The sequence below is a fragment of the Xyrauchen texanus genome, chromosome 32, assembly GCF_025860055.1.
Source record: "Xyrauchen texanus isolate HMW12.3.18 chromosome 32, RBS_HiC_50CHRs, whole genome shotgun sequence".
NCBI lineage: Eukaryota > Metazoa > Chordata > Actinopteri > Cypriniformes > Catostomidae > Xyrauchen > Xyrauchen texanus.
Window position 1 is genome coordinate 27923170 of NC_068307.1, and position 26720 is coordinate 27949889.

The window sequence follows — 26720 nt, forward strand, 5'->3', positions numbered from 1 at the left end:
AATATATGATTAAAAACATACACATCGTATTCTGAAATGCATAACATATGATCATGCATTTGTGTTCATATCTCGTATCACTTCTCATGTGTACGCTGCCCGGACTCCAAATTACGTTTCACAACAGAGTGGTCGGAGATTCGTCAATAGTGAAATGTTTTGTAATGTGTTCACCGCTGTCGCTGACTCCTCATGTAATTTGAAAACTATGACTCGAATGACCAGACAATTGTTTAATATAAATGGTACCACAATCCGACGTCTTTGAAAGTCATGTAGGAGGCATTAACCAAATTAATTGCATATCAATATTTACTTAGAAATGCCACCAAATAATATATCACCAGATATCTTGTGTATAGTCATTCAAATAAATTATAAATATATAATAAAATCACTGATTCTTGAAATAAGGAACAAAAAGAACCATGTAAGTGAACAGGTTTTTAAAAAAAATGCTTTTCTGAAAATGGACACTTTTATAACTTACATCTTACTGTAATATCAGTCAACTCCATAAGACACACTAAAAGAATGCTATTTTAATTTTATCCATAATAAGAATGTAATGTCTTTAATTATCTAATAATTCACGGTATTCAGTACAGGAGTTAAGTGAAAAAACACATTCTATAATTGGGTTTTTTTTCCTTTTCCATTTTCACACTATTCAGAAAGAAGTTGACAAAATTGAATATCTTTCCATCTTAACCATGTGTTGTGCACTGGAGCCATTTTGTTTTTTACTTAGTTGAAGCTGCCTCTATTACCTAAAATGCCAAACTAAAATGCCAAAATTAGTCATAACAGAAATTATCATAATGGGATTATGGTGTTGACATGTTGAAGCTATGACTGCAGGGACTTAAACATTGTTTGTTTGAAATAAATAAATAAAATAAATGACCAGACTATGAGTCCTACTGGAGCATCCACCATAAGCAGAAAGTGGGAAAGTGTTACTCTGTGTTATAGCTGACCATGACATTGTCTGATTTATTCAGGATTATCCAAAAATCATCATTTTAATTTTAACTGTTTGATATCCTAAATACCCCTACTTTCAGTTGATATTTATTTTTATGAATTTGTTGCATTTTTAAATGCTTTGTTTGGCAGTTAAGTTACAAGTGCTTCCAATGCATTTAATTAATTCTAATGAAATTATTTAAAAATATACAGTAGAAGTAAGAAGTTTACATACAATAAGGTTGAAGTCTTCTAACCACTCCACAGACTTCATTTTAGTAAACTATAGTTTTTGCAAGTCTTTTAGGACATCTACTTTGTGCATGACAGGAGTAATTTTTCCAACAACTGTTTACAGACAGAATGTTTCACTTTTAATTGACTATCATAATTCCAGTGGGTCAGGTGCCTTTTAAGCAACTTAATGATGTCAAGCCTTTAGCTAATTAGCTTCTGATGGCCTAAATGTAGTCAGTTGTACCAGTGGATGTACTTTAAGGCCAACCTGCAAACTCAGTGCCTCTTTGCTTGACATCATGGGAAAATGAAAAGAAATCAGTGAAGACCTCATAAAAACAACTGTGGTTCATTCTTGGGAGCAATTTCCAAATGTATGAAGGTACAACATTCATCTGTACAAGCAATAGTATGCAAGTATAAACACCATGGGACCACCCAGCCATCAAACCGCTCAGGAAGGAGACACATTCTGTCTCCTAAAGATGAACGTAGTTTGGTGTGAAAAGTGCAAATCAATCCCAGAAAAACAGCAAAGGACTTTGTGAAGATGCTGGAGGAAACAGGTAGACAAGTATCTATATATTCACAGTAAAACAAGTCCTATTTCGACATAGCCTGAAAGGCTGCTCAGCAAGGAAGAAGCCACTGCTCCAAAACGGAATAAAAAGCCAGACTACAGTTTGTGCACATGGGGACAAAGATCTTATTTTTTTGGAGAAATGTCCTTTGGTCTGATGAACTTTTTTTTTTTTTTTTACTGTTTGGCCATAATGACCATCAAATCAAGTTTGGAGGAAAAATGGTGAGGCTTGAAAGCAGAAGAACAACATCCCAACCGTGAAGCATGGGGGTGGCAGCATGTAGTGGGGGGTGCTTCGCTGAAGGGGTACTGGTGCGCTTCACAAAATAGATGTCTTCATGAAGAAGGAAAATTATGTGTATATTTTGAAGAAACATCTCAAGGTATCAGACAGGAAGTTAAAGCTTGGTTGCAAATGGGTCTACCAAATGGACAATGACACAAAGCATACTGGTTGAGGCAAAATGGCTTAAGGACAACAAAGTCAAGGTATTGGAGTGGCCATCACAAAGCCCTGACTTCAATCCGATAGACAATTTGTGGGCAGAACTGAAAAAGTATGTGCGAGCAAGGATGCCTACAAACCTGACACCAGTTCCGTCTGGAGGAATGGAGGGATTGAGGAATTCCAGCAGTTTATTGTGAGAAGCTTGTGGAAGGCTACCCAAAATATTTTACCCAAGTTAAACAATTTAAAGGCAATGCTACCAAATACTAAAAGCACATGTAATCTTTTGACCCACTGGGAATGTGATGAAAGAAATAAAAGCTGAAATATATAATTTTCTCTACTATTATTCTGACTTATTATTATTGATCCTTACTGACCTAAGGCAGGGAATGTTTTCTACTATTAAATATTAGGAATTGTGAAAAAAAATAGTTTATATCGCCAAGTTGTATGTAAACTTCTGACTAATAAATGCCCCGAGTATACACATTTCCTTTAGATTTAACTTTTTCAGTATTTATATTATTGTAAAACTCTTGATTCTCTTGAGAAATTTGTACATAGGGCATGTTTTGTCCCTTATCTCAAGAATTTGTGAAATATTATAATTCATAAAATTCATTACATCATATTCATTTATTTTGGCAGTAGACAAGTATTTAGACAGTACAAAAAGGGGCTTCAAGTGTCAAAATATTGTTTAATTATTGGTCTAACAGGGATAGCAATTATTATTAGTAGTAGTATCTTTTGGAACAGCCTTCAAGTCAGATGTGCACCTATGATGCCTCACATTTTTAAACGAAGCTAATGATTCCAATAAAAAACTAATAAAATGAGGATCTTACCATGCCACTTCCCTTTGTAAACTGTGCCAAAAGACCCTGAGCCAATCCTGGAGAGGAAGACCACCTCTTTGGCCTCAATCTCCCAATAATAGCTGGAATCTCTCTTCTCACGAGGACGCTAGTAAACAACACGTTATCCTTACTACAGAGATCATTTGACAAAGTATGCGTTCTACAGTAAACTAATGTTTATATTACTATGTTTATTTAAAATTAGGGATGCACTGATGACAGATGAATCTATACCGTTTGACTGTTGTTGTTGTTGTTGTTTTGTTTTTTAAAAAGTGTTCACAATGTGAATTTTCCATATAGAATTTTTTGTGCTTCAAGTAAAATCAGACACTGAAACATTAAATGTACAATAAAAAATATGGACAACACTTAATCACTTTATCATGGCATAGAAAAGTTGACAAGAATACAAATAAGGAAAAAATAAGCACTGACATTGTCTGATTTAGATGATACTGGAAGCAGATAAATATTGATATAAACAAATAAAATAAAAAATGCTAACACTGGCAGATACAATATATTAATTGATACATTGTGCATCCCTTTTCAAAATTATTTTAAAACTTCCACTTGTATACAGAAACTAATCTGATGATGACATTTGTTTTATTCTTGTATGGTTCAAATAAAAATTACAGTAAAAAAATAAACTGATATTTCCGGCACTTACGATTCTGTTTTTCTCCTGAGTGTTAGTTGAAGGTGCTTTTTCCCTCTGAGCTGGCACTGGGGTTTTCGACCACTCTATTGGGCTTCGGTTTTGAGGGCTTCCTGTGAATTAATATGGCAGGAAGAGAGAAGAATGAGCCCTTATATACAGTGCATCTGGAAAGTATTCACAGCCCTTCACTTTTTCCAAATTTTTTTGTTACAGCCTTATTCCAAAATGGATTAAATGAATTATTTTCCTCAACATTCTACAAACAATACCCCATAATGACAACGTGAAAGAAGTTTGTTTGAAATCTTTGCAAATGTATTAAAAATAAAAAAATACAAAAAATAAATCACATGTACATAAGTATTCACAACCTTTGCTCAATACTTTGTTGAAGCACCTTTGGCACCAATTACAGTCTCAAGTCTTTTAGAGTATGATGCTACAAGCTTGGCACACCTATTTTTGGGCAGTTTCTCCAATTTTTCTTTGCAGGACCTCTCAAGCTCTATCAGGTTGGATGGGGAGCATCGGTGCACAGCAATTTTCAGATCTCTCCTGAGATGTTCAATCGGGTTCAAGTCTGGGCTCTGGCTGGGCCACTCAAGGACATTCACAGAGTTGTCCCATAGCCACTCCTTTGTTATCTTGGCTGTGTGCTTAGGGTCGTTGTCCTGTTGGAAGATGAACCTTTGCCCCAGTCTGAGGTCCAGAGCGCTCTGGAGCTGGTTTTCATCAAGGATTTCTCTGTACATTGCTGCATTCATCTTTCCCTCAATCCTGACTAGTCTCCCAGTTCCTGCCGCTGAAAAACATCCCCACAGCATGATGCTGCCACCACCATGCTTCCCTGTAGGGATGGTATTGGCCAGGTGATGAGAGGTGCCTGGTTTCCTCCAGACATGACGCTTGCCATTCAGGCCAAAAGATTCAATCTTTGTTTCATCAGACCAGAGAATTTTGTTTCTCGTGGTCTGAGAGTCCTTCAGGTGCCTTTTGGCAAACTCCAGGCGGGCTGTCATGTGCCACTGACTGAGGAGTGGCTTCCGTCTGGCCACTCTACCATACAGGCCTGATTGGTGGAGTGCTGCAGAGATGGTTGTTCTGGAAGGTTCTCCTCTCTCCACAGAGAAATGCTGGAGCTCTGTCAGAGTGACCATCGGGTTCTTAGTCACCTCCCTGACTAAGACCCTTCTCCCCCGATCCCTCAGTTTGGCTGGGCGGCCAGCTCTAGGAAGAGTCCTGGTGGTTCCAAATTTATTCCATTTACAGATGGAGTCCACTGTGCTCATTGGGACCTTCAATGCTGCAGAAAGTTTTCTGTACCCTCTCCCAGATCTGTGCCTCGATACAATCCGGTTTCGGAGGACTACAGACAATTCCTTTGACTTCATGGCTTGTGCTCTGACATGCACTGTTAACTGTGGGAACTTATATAGACAGGTGCGTGCCTTTCCAAATAATGTCCAATCAACTGAATTTACCACAGGTGGACTCCAATCAAGTTGTAGAAACATCATGCACCTGAGCTAAATTTTGAGTGTCATGGCAAAGGCTGTGAATACTTATGTACATGTGAATTTTTTATTTTTAATACATTTGCAAACAAACTTTTCAGGTTGTCATTATGGGGTATTGTTTGTACAATTTTGAGGAAAATAATGAATATAATCAATTTTGGAATAAGGATGTAACATAACAAAATGTGGAAAAAGTGAAGCGCTGTGAATACTTTCCAGATGCACTGTATATAGCCCTATATAGAAATCTTCGAGGAACAAGTTAGAACAAACTCTTACCTGATTCTTCACATCCTAATGCTTCCTATAAATGAAGAGAGAAGTACTATATTAACGTATGGAAAATCTGACAGCACACAAAAATTGTTTATCCATAAAGGGGCCATATTCTAAACTTAGGATATAACATAGCTCTGCAAATCAATATATTTCTAATTAAGGGGTCATTTTGAACTGAGTATTGATGTCTTACCCGATAAGCAGCTTCATCAACTGGTTGGGCAGTGCTGACCATGTGGACATTAGGGGTGGATGTGGACAGCACCTTATTATGACTGAGAGAAACACCAGGCAACGGAACGGGGGTGATGTAGTTGAAAGCATTTGGTGTGGAGTATCTGTGATAAGGACTGGAGAAGTGTTTCTGCATCAGTCAGTGAAGTCTTCGCACTTGGTCACAGCATGTAGGAGTGTTACTTTTCTGAAAGGTCTTATGACAAGTTTGAGTTTGGAACCAGATCTTTCCACTGACTGGAACATCATAGGAGTTTAGAATTACATGAGGGTGAGTAGATCACAGCAGAATTATCATTTTTGGGTGAACAATCCTTTTAAATCTTTATTGATGGTTTAAAAAGATCATTCAATCTTAATTGGCTATTGACAAATACCCTTAAACCCTGACAGGCCATTAAGTTTCGCAGAAGTTTCTATGTTCATTCTTTTCAAGGCAGATGTGATGTTGGTTAACCTGCTGGTTATGGAGTAATATTTGTGCCACAATACTGCACACGCAGGATTATATTTTGAGAGTGTATATTTTGAAAAACATACATTACAGTAAGTTAAGCCTTGCAGTATTCCTAGTATGTCTATAATCCATGGGGTAAATATCTCTTGTAATATATATTATATTTATCAAGTGTGACCTGAACTTGGAGCAAAATTCTTCTGAAAAACTTCTGCAAAATTTACACAGAGATGTTCATGGTTGCTGTAGCTACCTCAACTGTCCAATAGCAGAGCACTTGTTAGCAGCTCCTTATAGCCAATCCTGATTTAGGAGGCAGGACTTGTCGGAATACAGGTGGAAAAATCAAGTAAGCAGTCTAAAAGAGCACATGCAGAACACATACGAGACCAAGCAAGATCTTGCACAAGCAAAAATCAATGGAGTAACATAAATGTCAGAATTCTGTGCAAATGTTGACATCAGCACACATTCATACTTTGAGCACAAATCTTATTTTTGTTTGTTCAAAATGATTAATCTTTGCAAGATGATACATTGCTTTGTTCAACTCAATGCCGAGTTAAAGCACATGCAACATAACTTTTTGTGCACTCAAAATATTGTCTTGCGCATGCAGAGCATTTTTGTAAGATCAAAATATCTTGCATGTGCAAAATTATATTTTGAGCACAAAAAATTATCTTTCACGCGGAGAACATTTTTGTGCTCTCAAATTATAATTTTACACATTGTGGCACAAATATAACTCCATAGCTGGTCACTATTTATAACTAACAACTAGTTAGTTGTAAAGTGTCATAAAATGAAGAATTTTCAGATAAAACCAATAACATGGCCATGTCCTTAAAGATGGAAAAATGGACCGGTATAATTAAAAGGTGTAACTACATTTTCAATAACTTTTAAAAGATATCTTTACTGTAAGGAACAACAACCATTACCAAATACATTTAGTAACTATACCTTTTAATACCCTCAATACAAGGAACAAAACATTCGAAAATCCAGCATCAAGATGGCAGCTGGGCATGTTTTAATTTTCATGAGGAATGGTGAACTGTTTGTGTCAGATCAGTAGATATAAGCTACATAGAGAAACAGGCATTTACCTGAAGGGGAATCGAGAGTTTTGCATCCGCCGGGATGATGGGGGAGGGAGGGATGTAGTCCCATTCTCTCCTGGAGTGGGGAACAGCCTGGAAGATGAACACGACAAAGGTGTTTGACACAAAATGTCTCTAAATTGTTTTGAGAGTGCACTCCAAAAATTACAGTACTGTGCCAAAGTTTTAGGCAGTTGTGAAAAATGTAGTATGGTGAGAATGTTTAAAAAAAATTATGCCATGAATATTTATCAAATAGCTTCATGCAAAGTGCAGTATACACAACCTTCTCCAAGGTACACTTGCGCACAGTTTTTGAAAGTTGTTTCAAGCATCTTAGAGAATATCACAGTAATATGAATTTAGTATATGTATAATGTATTCATGTCTTAGACTGACTTGATGTTGAGATCTGGGCTCTGTGCAGCCCACACCATCTATTGCAGGACTCCTTGTTCTACTTCTATTCTATTTGTGAAAGGAATGTTTGAGAAACTAAGATTGATATTTCCTATTGACACATTAAAGCAGAAGATATAAAATAACCATCTTAAGACAAATGGTTTTGTGAAACAGCTAATGTACCTGAGACTTTTGCACAGTACTGTATATTAACAGTACAGCAATCATAGAAACAAATTCACTGGTATGCTGGACCAATAAAGATTGTCCTTATTACGGTCTTTTGCATAATTCTACATTGTAAAAGGACAGTTCACCCAAAATATGAAAAGTCTGTCCTTAACCCACCCTCATTTTGTTTCAAACATATGACTTACTTTCTCCTGTGGAACACAATTTGTTAGGCTGAATGTTAGACTCAGTCACCATTCACTTTCATTGCAAACTTTCCATTCAATGAAAGTGAATGGAAACTGAGAAATAACGTTATATAGGTTTGGAACAACATGAGAGTGAGTAAATGACAGAATTTATATTTTTGGAGATTATATTTATTTTTATAAAGGAGGGCTTTGGGAGGAATTCAGGATGAAGTAACAAGCATCAGAAGAATGGACCATTGTACTATGCATGTCTGATTTTCATTGATAGACATCTATAAAGCTCAAAGTATAACAGGCCACTATGCAAAACACTTTCTGTGCACTTTGGATCTGTGGCATCAAGAGACTTCTCTTGAACTAAATCTACATGTCTATCTTCACTTAAATACTGAATGTAAACACTGATTATGAAGCCTTTGGGGTTATCTAAATGCTACATAAACCCAGGGTTACACAAAATCATCCCATAAATGAATACATGCATATATTTATAATGGAAAGTGTAAAGACTAGGTTTCAATAACTTTTGCCATGATTTTTATAGTCATTACTGGATACAGATTTTTAAAAACATAATTTTATAGACTGCCATCACCAAGAACAATTTATAGACTTTACATGAAAAAAATTATTGTGAGGTAAATTATTATTGTAATCATTATTGTAATGATAAAGACAATGGATGCAAGAAACACTATTTCCTCCTCAATATTTTAACTGAAGCTGAGGTACCCATGTCCCTATTGAACTTCCGAAGTAAAGCAAAGCAGGTTGCACATACATTTTGCTCTGCCATTTCTTTGAATGTATGTCTGCTAAAGGTGGCGTTTCTAGAAGTGGTCTTTAAAACTCACAAGAGCTGTCGAATGTTGCTCCAGTCCACACACATGGTGGGCACTTTGGTGCTGCAATGCTCGTGAAATTTGTAGCCACATGTCTGACACCTAAAGCCGTGTAGGAGAAACTTCTGACATATGTCACAAAAGGCCAACTTTAAAAATGTTTTTCGTACCTGTGAAGAGTCGATGAACAAATTAGACAGATAATTTATAAACATGACAAACACTCAGTTTTAAAAACCTAGAACTACCTACATAGACAACATTTTAAAAAGGTACATCACCCAACAATGAAAATAATAAAACATTTAAATTTGTGTAAACAAAAGTTATATCCCAATGTGCAGGTTAGTCCAAAAGGTTGGCAACAAAATTATCCTGACTTCTAAGATAACTTGTTTTGCCCAAAATCTAAAGCAGAACATATATATTTCATTAAATATCATAAAGCACTGTAATTCGTAACTGTAACAATTTTCTAATACAAGCAATGTACTTATTAGTAGGGTTGCCAGCTTTGGTTAACTGGTTGGTTACATGTCATGGGCTGACATTAAATGGATTTTTCACCCAAAACTGAATATTCTCTCATCATTTACTTTATGCTATCCCAAATGTGTATGACTTCCTTTCTTCTGCTGAAAACAAATGAAGATTGAGGAATATTTCAGCTCTGTAGGTCCTTGGAAGCGAACACTGTGGTACCAAATCAAATCTTAAGCTCCAAAAGGCAAATGAAGGCAGCATAAATGTAATCCATATGACTCCAGTGGTTAAATCAATATCCTTGGAAGCGATATAATACAGTACGAGTAGGTGAGAAACAGATTAATATTTATGTCCTTATTCACTATAAATTCTCCTCCCTTCCAAGTAGGTGGTGACATACACAAAAAATGCAAATCGGCAAAAACAAAAGAAGAATGTTAAAGTGAAAATGGAGATCGATGGTAAAAAAGGACTTAAATATCTGTTTCCACCCTCACTTATCATTTAGCTTCTGAAGATATGGATTTAACCACTGGAGTCTTATGGATTATTTTTATGATGCTTTTATGTGTTTTTGAAGCGTAAAAATTCCGGTACCCATTCACTTGAATTGTATGGACCAACAGAGCTGAAATATTCTTTTTATGTGCCAAGCAGAAGAAAGTCATACACATCTTGGATGCAATGAGGGTGAGTAAATGATGGGTGAACTATCCCTGTAACACATTAATTCATACAGTATGCAATTAAAATTAGTCATAGGATAAAAAAAAATTCTGTAAATTCACAGAACATCAAAAGCAGTATTACACTAGACACTTTTTAGTTTTCCTACTGTGCTAACATTTGGTGCTTTGCAGAGCTAATATTGCATAATAATTATTATGGATAGTATGTGAATTGAGATGTAGGGCTTTCTCCCAACCTACATGGCCTGACGTGTGTTTTTAACTTTTTTTGCCACTGGCACGTTAGAGCCAGCTTTACGGGTCACACATGTTGTTTCGCCAAAAATATTTAGTATCCGTCACTCTTTTGCAAAAGATTTTGTGAACTCATGCGAGCTCAAGGAGAGGACTGGCATGTGATCCGAAGCCTTCTTGGCCAGGAGAGAGAGCCCCGGCCGTGACCCCAGACAACCGCAGCCCCCTGTCCCCACCCACACTCCTGAACACGGGGGCGGAAGATGACGCTGAGGTGTTTCTGGACCTATTTGAGCAGACTGCTGAGGACTGGAGCTGGCCACGTGAGCAGTGGCTGGCCAGGCTCCTCCCGCTACTGTCCGGGGAAGCCCAGCATGCTGCTCAACAACTGCCAGAGGCTAACCTCCTGGCCTACGACGACCTGAAAAAGGCCATCCTGTAGCGGGTGGGTCGAAGCCCAGAGCAGTACCGGCAGCTCTTCCAGTCCCTGAAGCTGGGGAAGCCTGACCGCCCGTTTGCCTTTTCCCAACGGCTCCGAGACACGTGTCAGAAATGGCTGCTGGCGGCGAACTGTGACGTCGTGGAAGTCGTCGATCAGGTGGTACTGGAGCAGACCTTCGTCTACCAAAGGGAACGGCGGAGTGGGTCCAGTGCCACCGCCCGGCGTCGCTGGAGGAAGCCGTCCATATGGCGGCGTACCAGAGGGTGGAATAGCGCTCTTCTCTCTCCCTTCCCCCTGTGTGTTCCCCCTACAATCTCACTCTGATCTCTCTCCAGAGCCCATTCCTGCCACGAGCTCCGCCACCGCGGCCAGTTCCCCGTGCAAGGTGGTGGTGATTGGCAATGTACGGTTCTGTGTGTATAATAGAAAAGTCAACGCGATGTCTAAATTTGATGCGTACCCGATGCCCAGCTTTGATGAGATGCTCGATCGGCTAGGTACTGCTCGTTTTTATTCGATATTAGATTTAACAAAAGGTTAATGGCAGATCCACTTGACACCAATTTCCCACGAAAAAACAGCCATGCCATTCGGATTGCACAAATTTATGATGCTTCCGTTCGGTTAGTTTTAAGTTCAAGATGGTCCACAGAACGGGGGCGCAGATGGCTGTCGCAGACTTCCTGACTGTTGCTAACTGAGTGGTACGCAGTCCGGATGAGTTGGGCGGTGGAGGTATGTGGCAGTGGGGGCGTTGTCAAGCACCCATCTGGAGAGAGAAAACGGTAAGGGCGCTTGCACCTGAGCTAAATTATTTCTAACACCTGTCTCTAATTCCAGTGAGCATGGGGAGAGCGGCATATAAATTGCCACGCCAGCACCACCAGACGAGAGAGAGACAGAGCACAAGAGTCCAGCTGACAAGCTACATGTGGGCTGTTGCCTTTTGTAAGAGAAAGCCGTTTTCGTTGCGCTTAAAGCGTACGTTCGGTGTATAATAAAAAAGACTGACCTGAACAAGTCGTGGGCCCTCCTTTCCTTGAATCTCTACACTTTGTTTCTTAAATTTCCATTTTGGTAAATTTTTACACATTTGTTTTAATTTCCTTGATATTTGGTATATTTGATCAAATGTTTTTTTTTTTTTAGATTTACGATGAATTATGCTCAAGGTTAAATTGGTCTGGAAATATGTTCCTGCACCTTTGATAAAACACCTTTGTTGATCCATTCCATTTCTTCTATTGTCAGGTCCAGTTTTTGTTCAATCCATTTTACACGTTCCGTCGCCATTGAGCATGTACAGTATATTTGCTCAAAAATCCTTACATTACATTCATTGCATTAAGCACCAGAAGCGGCCTATTCAAGAGCAGCTGGAGACAGCGCACCCCCACATACAGGCATGCTTCAGTTTTCTATTTTTTTTTTTTTACAGTTTTCTCCACGGTCCACTCTCTGTTCTTTAGAAAACATGAAATATGCAACCAACTGCATCCCGGTTTCTTTCATCCACTGATATCCAGTAGCAATATCGCTTGAATCCAGGAGCAGTCGCATCAGAAGCAAAGATCACACCACAGTATATATTGTGTTTGCTCCATTTTTGTGCTGTTTTTTTTTTTTTATCTTTTGGAACTTTTTGTTTTCTAGCAAATGAAAATGCTTGTATTCTTCCATCTACACTGCCTGGCCAAAAAAACCAAAAGGTTGCATACACTAATTTTTAGTTTACCTTTGATTACAGCTCACATTCATCATGACATTGTTGTGACATTACAACATAATGCAACGTTACAACCTTTATTTCCTTCCAGAGTTGCCAATTTCTTTGGCCGAGATCTTGTATTTATGGCGGGAGAGTCAAACCACTCCGTAAAATCTTCTCAAGCACTCTGTGGTGGCCAACACAAGTGTGAAAATGATTCCCCATGCTCACTGAACCACTCTCACAATTTGAGCTCGATGAATCTTGGCATTGTCATCCTGGAAATATGCCCGTGCCGTCAGGGAAGGAAAAAAATCCATTGATGGGATAACCTGGTCATTCAGTACATTCAGGTATTCAGCTGACTTTATTTTATTGCCACATAATGTTGCTGAGCCTAGACCTGACCAACCATTGAGCATAAACCCCAGATCATAACACAGACTCCTGAGGCTTATACAGTGGGCACTATGCATGATGGGTGCATCGCGTCATGCACTTCCCTTCTTACCATGACAAGCCCATTGCTTTGGAATGGGGTAAATCTGGAATCATCAGACCACATGAACTTTTACCATTGCTCCACAGTCCAATCTTCCACGCAGCTGTTTATCCTAATCCTGTAAGTTCTCGTCACTTTGTGCATGTGGAAATGCTCTTACTTTCACTATTAAACATAGATGTGTGTTCTACTGTCGATCGTGATCATTCAAGATTTTTTCCACGAAGGTGATGGTTCACCACTAACCTTCCAGGTTTTAATAATGCATTGGACAGTTCTTAACCCAATTCCAGTGATTTCAGCAATCTCCTTAGTCGTTTTCTTACTTGATAAAATAATTGTTGCCAGCTGAATCATATTGATCACTGCAATAATGATCCAAGCACTCTGCTTATTTAAATCCAAATGGCACTTTTCTTTTGACCTGGCAGCGTAAATAGTAGTTACTAAGCCTTTAATGTGAATTTTACATCCCAACTTAAGTGAGACCTCACGCAAATCAAAGCAAAGCCAATAATTTGCCCCTTCTGAAACACAGTAACATAATTTCCACGACCACAGGATACATCTTCCGAAATGGTTTTTTAAGCAATGTGAAGATACACTGCATCAGTTAAGGTTAAAATAATTGTTGCCAATTATGATTTCATGAAACGCATGAAATCACTGCAATAATGATCCAGTCATAGTCTCTTAAGCATCTGCTTATTTAAATCCAAACTGCAACTTCTTTTCTTGGTCACGAAGTATATTTTTATAATTTAATACAAATAACATAATTACAAATTATATTATCAGCTTAACAATGAGTAAAAGTTTAAAAATCAATTTCAGAATTTCCTTACACCAAGATTTTTGGAAATTAATAGTGAGACAAGTCTGCCATACACCTTGCGGCATACCCTTTTTTTTATGACACAGATTAAAATCAGTCAGTTATGAGGTTCAAAATTGTTATGATGCTGCCTTAGAAGCTAGCTGGCTATGTAGACAGAAACAAAAGAAAAAAATAAATCAAGAATATTATTCCAACCCACAAAATTGTGCGTCGTCAGGGGTACGTGATCTAAGACTTCAACCAGTAGCTCCTCTCCCACGAGTGAGGTAGAATCAGTGTTCCAATCCATCCGGCACTTTTTACTAAATAAAAGAAAGTGTTTGCATTAATTGAGCATAGAATGAAATCGGTTATAATATCTTAAAAAGTTGCTTACGACTTCTGCACTGTTTTCAAAAGTATTCTGAAGTCCTATGATAGCAACAGACCAAAATGTAAGGCTTTATTCACTAATAATCTTCCTCTCCAGTGAGCTGTTAACCACTATGCTCAATGAGTCGGATCACTCCAATTCATGAACAAATAATTTCAGACCATTTTTGTGACCACTTTCTGTGTTTACTTTAAAGGTGCACTCAGTAACTTTTGTCTGTGGCACATTGTATAGATTTAGTATTCACAGTCAGCCATGATTACTTTAATCAATGAATGAAAGTGTCAAATATCAGGACGGTTACTGAAATTAAGCAAGTAGTATTCGGCTGGTCACGTGATTCTAACATGGTAGCCCCCATGTGCGGACCCTCTCCATGTAGAATAAAACAGCTTTTATAATTTTACTGATATGGTGGGAGTCTTCATTTTAATGTGAGTGGTCATGATTTCCTACATATATTGCGAAATTATGATGTCTTGAGTCAAACGTTTTTAATGAGGAAAAAATTACTGAGTGCATCTCTACATAAAAAATAAACAAACTGTTGAAGTGTTCAAGGGGAGACTGGTGGCGCTATTGGTGGTTTCAAGATTGTGGATGTCTGGGGGCCTGGGTAGTGCAGCGATTATTGACACTGACTACCACCCCTAGAGTCGCAAGTTCGAATCCAGGGTGTGCTGAGTGACTCCAGCCAGGTCTCCTAAGCAACCAAAAAAACATTTGGAATGGCAAGAGGTTGAGCACATTAGAACATTTTTGGATTTACTATCCCTTTAACGCTTCATTGCATTGCTGGCCTGGGACTTACTGTTTGGTATGTTCTGCATGCAGCTTGAAAACAGCACAGCATTCTGGCTGAAGTCCACGAACTTTCAGGGCTTTGATGAGGCAGTTGTGTAATGTCATGCCTGGTCGCACATTCACCTATTAGACCACACCATTTCAAAAGTTTTTCATTTCAATGGAAAGTAGTAAGAAACAAGCTAAGGGTATATAAATGCAGACATTCTAAATTATGTGTTCATTATCAAATTAAATGTTTCCTGCCTCCTTTCCAAAAGGTTACTGGTGGATTTATCGGCATAGAAATCATAAGCAATTAATTAACAATTAAGTACAATTTTATTTACAGATCAGCTTCTGAGCAAAAACCCAAAGTATCAAATCTGAATTAATGCATCATATCTAACAATAATTCAGTGACACTTGAAAACACTTGAGAAATATATTTTTTTACCTCTAATAAGGTTTTATAATTATACATTGTTGTTATGTTATAAAGGTCTTCAATCAGACTATGACATCCACAATGGGCAATTGGGCAAATAAATGTGTGATGCAGCGGTTTCCTTCAGGATCAAAGCATGTTTAATTTTTCTGGGTAACATGAAGTGGTATAGTTCCAAATATTTACGGTGATAAACCCTTTGGATTTTAGTTTCATGAAAACATTATCAGAAACAAAATTAACCAGTTATAACCAGTTACCAGCATTCAAAAATAACGTTTACACTCCGGAAAGTTTTTAGTCCCCGATTATGGGTATATTTACTAAATTGAAATTTAATAGCACAATAATTAGTAAAGAGACATAAATAAAGCACAATCGTTAGAGGCATCCACCAAATGTAAAATTTGTTTTACGGTCAGTACTATGTTATTCCATCCTCATTATATTGTCTCAAACATTCAAAGACCATGTTCTAAAACAACATTGATTATTTCCAAGTTACCACAGTGCGTTGTTTGTTGGGCAGGTAGACGCGAATTGTGCTGCTAGTTTTTGAGTCTGGGATTCTCCCATCATCCGATAATCTGCGGTAAGGGTAGTTCTTGAGAATGGTGGGAGACATACAAGAGTCTTCAAATACAGAGTCTTTGTATCCAAACCCATGACTGACGCTTTTCCATGCCCCTTGAATATGCTCCATCACAGCAGTCAGCAGAGAACTTCAGCAATCTGCCATAAGAACAAAACAGATATAACTTAAACAAATGTACTTATTAGTGATGTTGCATACTCGTTCATCTTTAAATATCCGATATCCGACTAGTAAAAACATTTGATTTTCCTGTAGTGGGCAACATTGAAACTACTTCTCTCAACTAAATATTGCCGTTAGTTCTTCAGAAAAGAAAATTCTGCCATTATTTAAAGTGACTGTATCGCTTCTGAAGACTTGGAATACAGGTTTCTTTGTGTGAGTGCAAATGTTTTTGTTTGTTTATTTTTTAATGTTCTTATTCTTGTTGTTTATGCATAGTGCTTGTTTTTCATAAGAAAAACATGGTCAAAAGAAGGTTGACATTAAATTCAAAATTTCAAGTAATTGATTACTTGTTTTTTTTATATGTTAGAGTACTCGACTACTCAAGAAATTACTCAAAGTGCCCATCCCTAGTACTTCTGATAAATATTTTGCATCAGTCAAACACAAGTAACAAAATTGTCAAATTATTGTACTGTAATACACAATGTTCAAAATGAATGAATCATCTTTGTGAACAAAATACAAAGACAATGGGTGATTCTTCGATAAAGAGTCTCCTAGGATGATTTTAATCATAAAATAAAAAATATAAATAACTTTTCTTTTTATTTATTGGGTATTTATGTGAAAAACCTGTATTATTTTTTATTTTTTTCTCCAAAGAATTGCTCCTCCCAATACTGCCAACATTACTATCACAACAAGCATTTTACAGGTCTATAGAAAGTTGAATTGATAAAACAAAATTTCTTGATAATGAATATAATGGCATCCATGTTTCTTGTTCACAATAAAACCAGTTTAACCCGTTTGGTGTCCCCTATTTTTAACCAAAGAAATATTATGCACAAGGCAGGTACATTAAATCTCAGGCAATTTTTAGTTCACTGCCATTAACACAGTCGCTGTGTTTTGTTATTGCTCATTAAGCAGCTGCGCACGCTCTCTGTACACCAAGAGAGCAGTGCTGGTGAAAGAAACTACAGTGGAACGAAACAGACTGGAATTTATGAATGAGTGAAGACACATACCTGTTTGCATGATTTACACCAGGAGAAGATACATATCAGACTTGCTATTAATCACATCATTAACAACTAGTAGTTTGGTTCTGTACTCACTAAGTGGAATTTAAGAAAATGCAGTTGTCAATACTTGAATTAATTTGGTTGTAGAATGCGGCTGTCCCTGCTGTAAATGGCAGAAATGTGTGTCAACTAGTGTTGTCACGGTATTTCAAAATTTCAGTAGTCGGTACAAATACCAGTGAAATTTGACGGTACTCGATACCATTTTCGGTACCAAACCAAAACAGGTTACTGAACAACACTCTTTTATTAACAAAGTTAACAAATTAACAGCTGAACTAAGAACAAAAATATACCATTGAGCAACACTTCAAGTTAAATATCGCAACTCATAGAAGAGGCACAGACCACACAGAGAAATGCCAGTTTCTGAGTTTATAGTTATTATATTATATAAATTAACATGAGCTGCTTCTGTACTATTTGAACTTTAATAAAGCTATAACACATTAAAATAACTGCATTTAAGATGTAACGCATGTTTCCTTTAAAAGAGATCCGGCTCCACTTATTCCACAACGAGAGTGCTTCTGAATTTATAATAATAATAATTCCCTAATACTTTGGGGTCTACATAAGATGAAGCTGTGAACGTTTAGAGTGCATCTGGACTGATCTGTGTAATTCTTCTCTTCCGTCAGGCATGAACTGCAATGCTGCCCTCACACTTCATTACAGTTTAATGTGATTTCATATTATGTTAAATGAGATCAAACGACTACTAGACAACGAAAACATTTCTCGACAATTTTTTATTTTCGACGTTGTCGATAATGTCGACTTAAACAGGCGAGTTTTTGTTGTGAGCGTTCGAAGGTTCCCGATTCTGATTGGGAACCGGGTAGACCCAGTACTCGGTACTCTGGTACCTTCAGAATTTCTGGTATCTTAATTTATTTTTGGTTTGAGTACCGACTTGGTACCGGAGTACCGGTATTTTTGACAACACTAGTGTGAACAGAAATGTATTTGTACAGAACTTTGTTAAACAGAGGAGGGACAACTTTTTTTTTAAAGTATTCAAAAGTGCTAATTAAAGAATCAACCAAATACATATGTGTTATCTGTCCATCATTTTCTCATAACCAGTCAACTCATCTACAGTAAGAGCCATCAAACCAAAAAGAAGGTTCTATCAGGTGATTATTACCTATAATTAGTTGTAAAATAGTGTGACAGTGTCATCATGTGTAATGTATCAGGTTGCTATCTGTGGGTCAGCACTTAAACACTGAACATACTCGCTAGCTCTTCTTTGAAGAACTATGTATTTAAGAAAATGTATTTGGGCACCATTTGAACCAAAGTGTTAAAAACATACCAACAGCAACAGGCTAGTCTTAGGCTTTACACTGCAAGGCCTAATGCATAGATCCAATATTTTGACACATATCCGATGTTTACATTAGTGGTCGAACAATATGGCCCATATAAAGAGTGGCCGATGTAGTCCTGTATACATAATACACTTAAGTGACAGCAAATAAAATTTACGCAAAATTGCTGGATTGAAATAAACACTTATTTTACACAATATTCGATAAACAAATTTGATCTCAATTATCTCAAAGGTATAAGAAACAGAACATGTGGAATTATGAACAAAGCTGTCAGTAGATTTTGGAGCTGAATCTAGGCAGAAGGACCACTTCTGCCAAGAGAGCATATCGTGAACGATCACAATACCATTCATGCGTGGCCCACTCTGTGCTATCCTCTATTTGGGCATGCAGTTGCATACACATCAACCTGGTTTCAAATTTTGGATAGCGCAGAGCGGATCACTTGCGCAAGTCATCTAGGCTTCACTCGATATTGCGGCACAAACCGCAAAACTTATGCAACCCATTTGATTTCTACTGAGAATGTTCTACTTTAAAGCACTATGACGTCAGTTAAACACCCAGACAGCAAGACATTCTGAACAGCACTGACAGGAAAACAATGTGCCCAGCACAAACATAAATTACATGGCTTTTTTCTTTTACCCATCACCCTTAATAAAACGTATCATTACAAACTATAAAAAAAATGCTATGGTTTCAAATTAAATGGTCTCTGAGGGGCAATCTATAAGACTTAATTTTTAATACAACTGTGGCAGACGTAGTTAAATCTTCATAATGTATTTTTCAGAATACTATAATTTTTTTTTATTTTTTGAAAGACTGACTTTATTGACCTAACCACATTAATGAGAAGCCATTCATTATCTTGCATGTGTTTACAGTATTACAAATGCCAACATTAAACAATGGAAGAACAATGGTAAAGAAAAGGGCATGTAGAATAAAGGGCCTTTCAAAGGCCACTTTCATACTAATCCATGTAAGTTTGAAACCTCCGTTTTCCGTTTCCAAACGTCATGGTTTTCCAAAGTTTTCGTTAATGGAGAGTGTTTTCAAATGTCAACAGTTTCGGAGGAGGAAAACGCTGTTCTAGTGTGGATATGGAAGTGAGTCGTAAAAGTAGCAAAAATAGTGCTTTTCAAAAGAAAACTAATTAACCCTCTGGGGTCTGACATGCCTTGACACATGATCCTACAGAAATCATTATAATATGCTGATTTTCTAATATGGGCATATTTAAAGTGCATTTTACTAATTTACACCTGAACAGATATTTGCAAGCACAAGTTTTGTTTATGATAATGAGGCAGCATAAACGCTAGTTAAAATATAATCTAAACATTCATATTATTTTTATATCATATTTATATCATACAGCATACAATTTAAATACCTGCTTTTCAAAACAGCATTTAAATGTAACCAAAACTTGCTTATTAGGACATATTTCAATGTCAATACTCTGAATCCTGGCTGGCAAGTCTGGAAACAGTCGTACTGCTGTCACCTGTAGGTTGCTTTTAAGATTTATATGACTATGGATCACATAATTTCTTATTAAAATGGCTGTACCACCGGAAGCCTGCATGTCTTTGGGAGCGAAGGAATTAAACGTTGTAGCTCCATAAAATAAGCTCCGATACCACGACGGTTCGATTGGATAATAACATTCTCCATTACCTGTTAGGAAGAATAGGGACAGTGGGCCTGATTCTGCCTTTAGGGGACGGACTTCTACTATGATGATCACTCTCTTTCATTTCCACATCTCTAATTTGCTTGGTCTTTGAAGTTTCATCCTAGGGTGCTTTTGATTGTGAAGACCTATGATTTGATCCATTTTTTTTTAAATTAGCTTCATGGTTCTCTGTTATTGAGCTCTGATTGGAACGAATGTCATTTAGAAGAGTTTCACTCTTGAGTTCATGTATTCTTTGGGGGAGTATTACTATAATTTGGGGTTTATCTTTTGTGCATCCAGGTAATTTCTGTCTGGCAATCTATTGTTCTAACAGTTTTTTTTGCAGCAGAGGTGAAGGTTTTATTCAGAGTAAACACAGGGACAGCCGCCATAATTTTCTTTGCTTCAAGATAACTGATTCTCTTAGTACATCTGATCTTCTGTATTTCTTTTTTGTTATCCACATGGTACACTGTTTTGATGCAGCTGGGTGGTCACCAGAGCGGTTACAGCATTTAGGTGTTTTTTTACAATCCTCTTTGTCGTGGCCCTCCTCCCCACAGTCGCAACAGATATGTTTGTTGTTGCAGCCATTAGATCCATGTCCATACCTTTGACAGATGAAACACTGCAGAGGGTTGGGTATAAATAAGTCCACTGGAATACTTAGGTATCCAATTAAAAAAAAAATTCTGGAAAAAGAAAATAGTATTTTTCTATGCAAGCATGCACTAGACAGACGTATTTGACCATTGCGCAGTGTCTCACAGTTTTTTCAGCATCTCATGCAGCGACTATGCATTATTAGAGCAGTGTCAAATTAAAAGGAATTTAAAGTTTCCATTTCGGTTTTATTCATTGCACTGTACCCGTTTTAGCCCAAGAATATAAAGCCACTTTTCTAATAGGTCTATCTATGGAGTAGGAAATAAAAATTTCACTAGTCCCACAGTCAGACAATTATAACTGGCTCTATAGAAACAAGGCGTTAAATTTAGTTCAGTTTGATTTCCCACAGCACCCTGAAGTTAAAAATAAACTGTTGAATTCAAAATGTTTCAGGGTAGGGTTGCACCAGCTTTGCGCAAGGTCTCACTTAAGTTGGGATGTAGGTTCACACAAAGAGCTTAGAAACTACTATTTACACTGCTTGACCAAACAAAACAAGTGCCATTTGGATTTAAATAAGCAGATAATTAAGAGCTTATAATTGGATCATTACTGCAGTGATTAATATGTTTCAGTAGACAACATTCTTTTATCAAGTAAGAAAAACGACTAAGGAGATTGCTGAAATTGAAATCTGAAAAAAACTGTGACTGTGGATCAATGGAAAAGGTCATGTGGTCTGATGAGTAGGGTTGTGTGACTGATATATTTCAGTCTGAGAAAAAAAAACAAAAAAAAAACGATAATTGTAAAAACGGTTAACTGGTTTTACAATTATATGCACATTTTCTTATTATGCAACAGCACTGATGCAAAAAAATTAAATCATAACAATTGACAAAACGAGGATGTATTTCTGGGGGATATGTGGATAAGAAAAGCCCTATAACAATAATAATAAATAATGTAAGGTTATTGTGGATGCGCAACTTGTAATTTATGGCATTAGTTCTACAGCATCAGTTTATTAAAGCAATCAGTTGTCTGTCAGACAAAGAATCGGCATCAGTCTCTATTAAAATATGGTCCACAGCATCTCAAAAATAAACCTGTGGACTATACATAATAATGGGAACATTGCTTACAGCAGGCAATTTAAAGTCCAATCAAGACTAAAATTGACATTTATTGATTAATGCAGTGAATTTGTATAAAAACAATGCTTTGAATAATGAGGATGATTTAAGATGCAACTTTACAAGTTTAGTTACTGATAGTAACTACACATAAATGCACCATGCGCTGTCAGCACGCTTAAACAATACAAAAAGTGGCATCTTTAATTCATCATTCAGCTAAAAATAATAAACTTACTAGTGGAGCATCCTGTCCCATTTGTAGAATGATACACATCTTTCTACAGAATGACTTCTGTCTGCTTTGTTTTACATTGTACTTTTTTGATGGATACAAGTCTGGTAGATCGAATTTCTCTTTTATATTTTGGAATTGGTGTGATTAAGTTTCAGTTTCAAGTGAATTGAAAGTTCACATTCAGTTTGCGACACCTGGCCATTACAGCACCATGCGGCCACCATCCACAACAATAGCAACAGCTACATAGGCACAAGATTTTTCCCATTTAGGATTATAAAATCTTATGAAAAACTATTTTATATTAAGCATTTATACATTATATGTACTATTTTTGCTATGTGCAAATAAAGCATTTCACAGTTTTTAACCTTGTATTCTAAATTCTTGCGCTTAAATGAACCGTGATTTTTTTAATTTCAGTTAATAGTAAAACTGTATAAAATCACATCATCCCCATTAAAGAGTCCAGATTTACCCTATACCAAAGCGATGGCCGTGTCAGGGTAAGAAGGGAAGCGTATGAAGCGATGCACCCATCATACATTTTGCCCACTGTACAAGCCTATGGAAATATGGAAAAATGGAAATCATCGGGCTCAAATTCTGAAAGAGTGGTTCAGAGAGCATGACGAATAATTTTCACACATGAATTGGCCACCACAGGGTCCTGACCCCATTGAAAGTCTATTGGATGTGCTGGTAAAGTCTTTATGGAGCGGTTCGACTCTTCATCAATACAAGATCTCAACCAAACATTTATGCAACTCTGGACTGAAATAAATGTTATGGCGTTGCATAAGTTTATCGAAACAATGCCACAATGAAATGTACACCATAATAAAAGCTAAAGGTGGTCCAACTAAATATTAGATTATGCAACTTTTTATTTTTTTTTGGCCAGGCAGTGTAATTTGTAACAAAGTCAGTGCTTAATTTGTTTGCACCACCTGTTCTTAAGGCAAGACTTGGCTAGCAGTATTGCGTACATTTTGACTTATTGCCCATTTATGCCATAGCTGGTGCAACCATCAGTCCATCCATCCTCTATAGCTGCTTATCCTATGAAGGGTCGCAGGTAGTGCTGAAGCCTATCCAAGCTTTCTCGGGCCAAAGGCAGGGAAACACCCAGCACATATGGTCAGTCTATCAAAGGACTAACACACAGACAAACACAATTCACATTCTCAAAACACACCTATAGGATTTAATAAAATAAAAAAAGCCATATCCAGTGTAATCATGAAATGCAATGATATAATCATACATGAAAGTATGCTCCAGATCCAAAATGATGCTATTTTTGTTAGTTAGACCGACTTTTACGGCACATGGACATCGGAGCAACCGGTGTTCACGTTTACCATCGCTAGACACTACTAAAATATAAAAGATTCATGCAACAACGCATGATGATCTGCAGGAGAAGCTATGCAACCTCGGCTTGCTGCAGAGACTAGGCCTCCAGTCCTCGGCATTGTCTGATGCCGGTGACCGGGGGAGAGGACATCATAAGCGGTGTGCGAGGAAGCGGAAGCACGGCAAGAGGGCAGGGGTCCATGCTAGGCTAAAAACAAACCCTAGCCGGCCGGCTCTCCCGTCTATCCTGCTCTCAAACGTTTGCTCCCTGGACAATAAACTGGACTACATCCGACTCCAACAGACTACGCAGCATGAGTTTAGAGACTGTGTCTTTGTTTTCATCGAGACGTGGCTCAGCGACAGAGTTCCGGACGCCGCCATTCAGCTAGACAGGCTCGCCTCGTTTCGTGCCGACAGAAATGCAGCAATGTTCGGCAAGACTTGCGGTGGTGGCTTGTGTGTTTACATCAACACGGAATGGTGCAAGAACTCTGTGCTAGTCTCTAGCTACGGTTCGTCGCTGTAGGAGCTTGTGACTGTTAGATGCAGACCTTTTTATTTACCTCGAGAATTCACCAGTCATAATAACCGGAGTTTACATTCCCCCAGCGCTAATGTTAAGAAAGCGCTCTGTGAACTGCTTGGGGCTATTAGCGAACTGCAGAACGCTCACCCTGACGGACTGTTTATTGTCGCTGGAGATTTCAACCATACGAATCTCAAGACAGTGCTCCCTAAATTCCAGCAGTATGTGGACTTTGCAAAAAGAGGGGTGAACACACTTGATCTTGTTTACACAAACATCCCAGGAGCGTACCGGGCGAAGCCCCGACCCCACCTCGGCTACTCAGACCACATTTCTGTTATGCTAATTCCAGCATACAGACCGCTCGTAAGACACAAAACCGCTCCAGAAGCAGGTGAAAACCTGGCCAGCAGGAGCCATCTCTGCTCTTCAGGATTGTTTTGACTGTACTGACTGGCACATGTTCAGGGAGGCTACAACATATGGCGACTCTACCAACTTGGAGGAATACACAACATCAGTGATCAGCTACATCAGCAAGTGCATTGATGATGTTACTTTCTCCAAGACCATCACCACATGCTCCAACCAGAAGCCATGGATGTCTGCAGAGGTGTGTGTGCTGCTGAGGACCCGAGACTCGGCCTTCAGAGCAGGAGACAAGGCAGACCTAAGAACATCAAGGGCAAACTGTCCCAGGCCATCAGGGGGGCAAAGCGCGCACACGCACAGAGAATCCATAGTCACTTCCAGGACAGCAGCGACACACGGTGTGTGTGGCAGGGCATCCAGGCCATCACAAACTACAGGACAACATCAGTTGCCTGTGACAAAGATGCCTCCCTTCCAGATGCGCTGAACCCCTCCTCCCAACGACCAGGTGCTTACCATGGCCGATGTGAGAAAAACTCCCACGGAAGGCTGCTGGACCAGACAACATTCCTTGCAGAGTGCTTAGAGGATGTGCAGACCAGCAAATCATCACCTCCCTCTGCAACAGGATCCTGGACTTCCTGACTGGGAGACCTCAGTCAGTCCAAATCGGTAACAGCATCTCCACCACCACCATCAGTCCACTGCTGTTTACTCTGCTGACTCATGACAGTGCAGCAATGCACAGCTCGAACCACATCATTAAGTTCGCTGATGACACGACCGTGGTGGGTCTCATCAGCAAGAACGACGAGTCAGCATACAGAGAGCTGGTGCAACGGTGAAGTGTAGAGCCAACAACATGTCTCTGAATGTGGACAAAACAAAAGAGATTGTTGTTGACTTCAGGAGAGCACATAGTGAACACTCTCTGCTGAACATCGACGGCTCCTATGTGGAGATCGTCAAGAGCACCAAATTCCTGGCTGTTCACCTGATGGAGAACCTCACCTGGTCCCTCAACACCAGCTCTATTACCAAGAAAGCCCAGCAGCATCTCTACTTTCTTCGAAGGATGAGGAAAGCACATCTCCCACCACCCATCCTCACTACATTCTATAGAGGGACTATTGAGAGCATACTGAGCAGCTGCATCACTACCTGGTTTGGGACTTGCACCGTTTCGGACCACAAAGCCCTGCAGAGGATAGTGAGAACAGCTGAGAAGGTCATAGGGGTCTCTCTTCCCTCCATCAAAGACATTTACAAAAAACATTGCATCCGCAAAACAACCAGCATTGTGGATGACCCCTCACACAAACTCTTTACCCTCCTGCCATCTGGCAAGAGGTACCGAAGCATTCGGGCCCTCACGGCCAGACTGTGTAACAGCTTCTTCCCCCAAGCCATCAGAATCCTCAATACTCAGGGACTGGACTGACACACAAACCTGTACGCCATCCAACTTTTGCACATGTCCAGAGTTGCACTTTAATTAATTGTCACTTTTTACCTGGCTGCTACCTCAATAACTGCTATGTCCATAGAACACTATTTCATAGTATGTTATGTTTACATTTAGCATTTTAGAAAGTGTCATCTTTTTGCAATACTCTATTACATGTGTGTACTGGTCGGCGCAGCATTGTCTCTAACTGTGCCTATTGTCCTGTTCCTATTAGTAATTGTACTGTCCCGTACTTTTTGCACACATTTGCGCTTTATGTAGAAATGTTATTTAGTCTGTGTAGTCTCATGTGTATTTTGTATTGTATCTAATATATATATATATATATATATATATATATATATATTTTTTTATTTTTTTTTTTAGGTATTTTATTTAGTTGTGTAGTCTCAAGTGGTCCTGTGTTTGTCTTATGTTGTTTTTATGTAGCACCATGGTCCTGGAAGAACGTTGTCTCGTTTCGCTATGTACTCTACTAACTGTAGATGGTTGAACGACAATAAAAACCACTTGACTTGATACTAAATATTAATTAATTGAAATATAATGAACCAAATATTTGTTTGTGTACCTCAAATACGTGTACCTCAGCCACCATGCACTTAACACCATTTTTGACCCTGAAAAACCCTGCTGAT

The 26720-nt window shown here is 38.3% G+C and overlaps 1 protein-coding gene across 1 annotated transcript in view; it reads right to left on the reverse strand.

Annotated features, from left to right (window-relative positions):
• Positions 1-26720, reverse strand: part of LOC127625900 (RAF proto-oncogene serine/threonine-protein kinase-like) — a 65089-nt gene that overhangs the window by 26172 nt on the left and 12197 nt on the right. Inside the window, exons 2-10 of the mRNA XM_052101344.1 lie at positions 15996-16222; positions 15071-15186; positions 14086-14188; positions 9000-9157; positions 7367-7453; positions 5757-5913; positions 5564-5588; positions 3777-3877; positions 3089-3206 (exon numbers count right to left, since the gene is read on the reverse strand). Coding sequence (XP_051957304.1) covers positions 3089-3206; positions 3777-3877; positions 5564-5588; positions 5757-5913; positions 7367-7453; positions 9000-9157; positions 14086-14188; positions 15071-15186; positions 15996-16193 — 1063 coding nt within the window. The 5' untranslated portion in view covers positions 16194-16222. The remainder of the gene's footprint in view (positions 1-3088; positions 3207-3776; positions 3878-5563; positions 5589-5756; positions 5914-7366; positions 7454-8999; positions 9158-14085; positions 14189-15070; positions 15187-15995; positions 16223-26720) is intronic.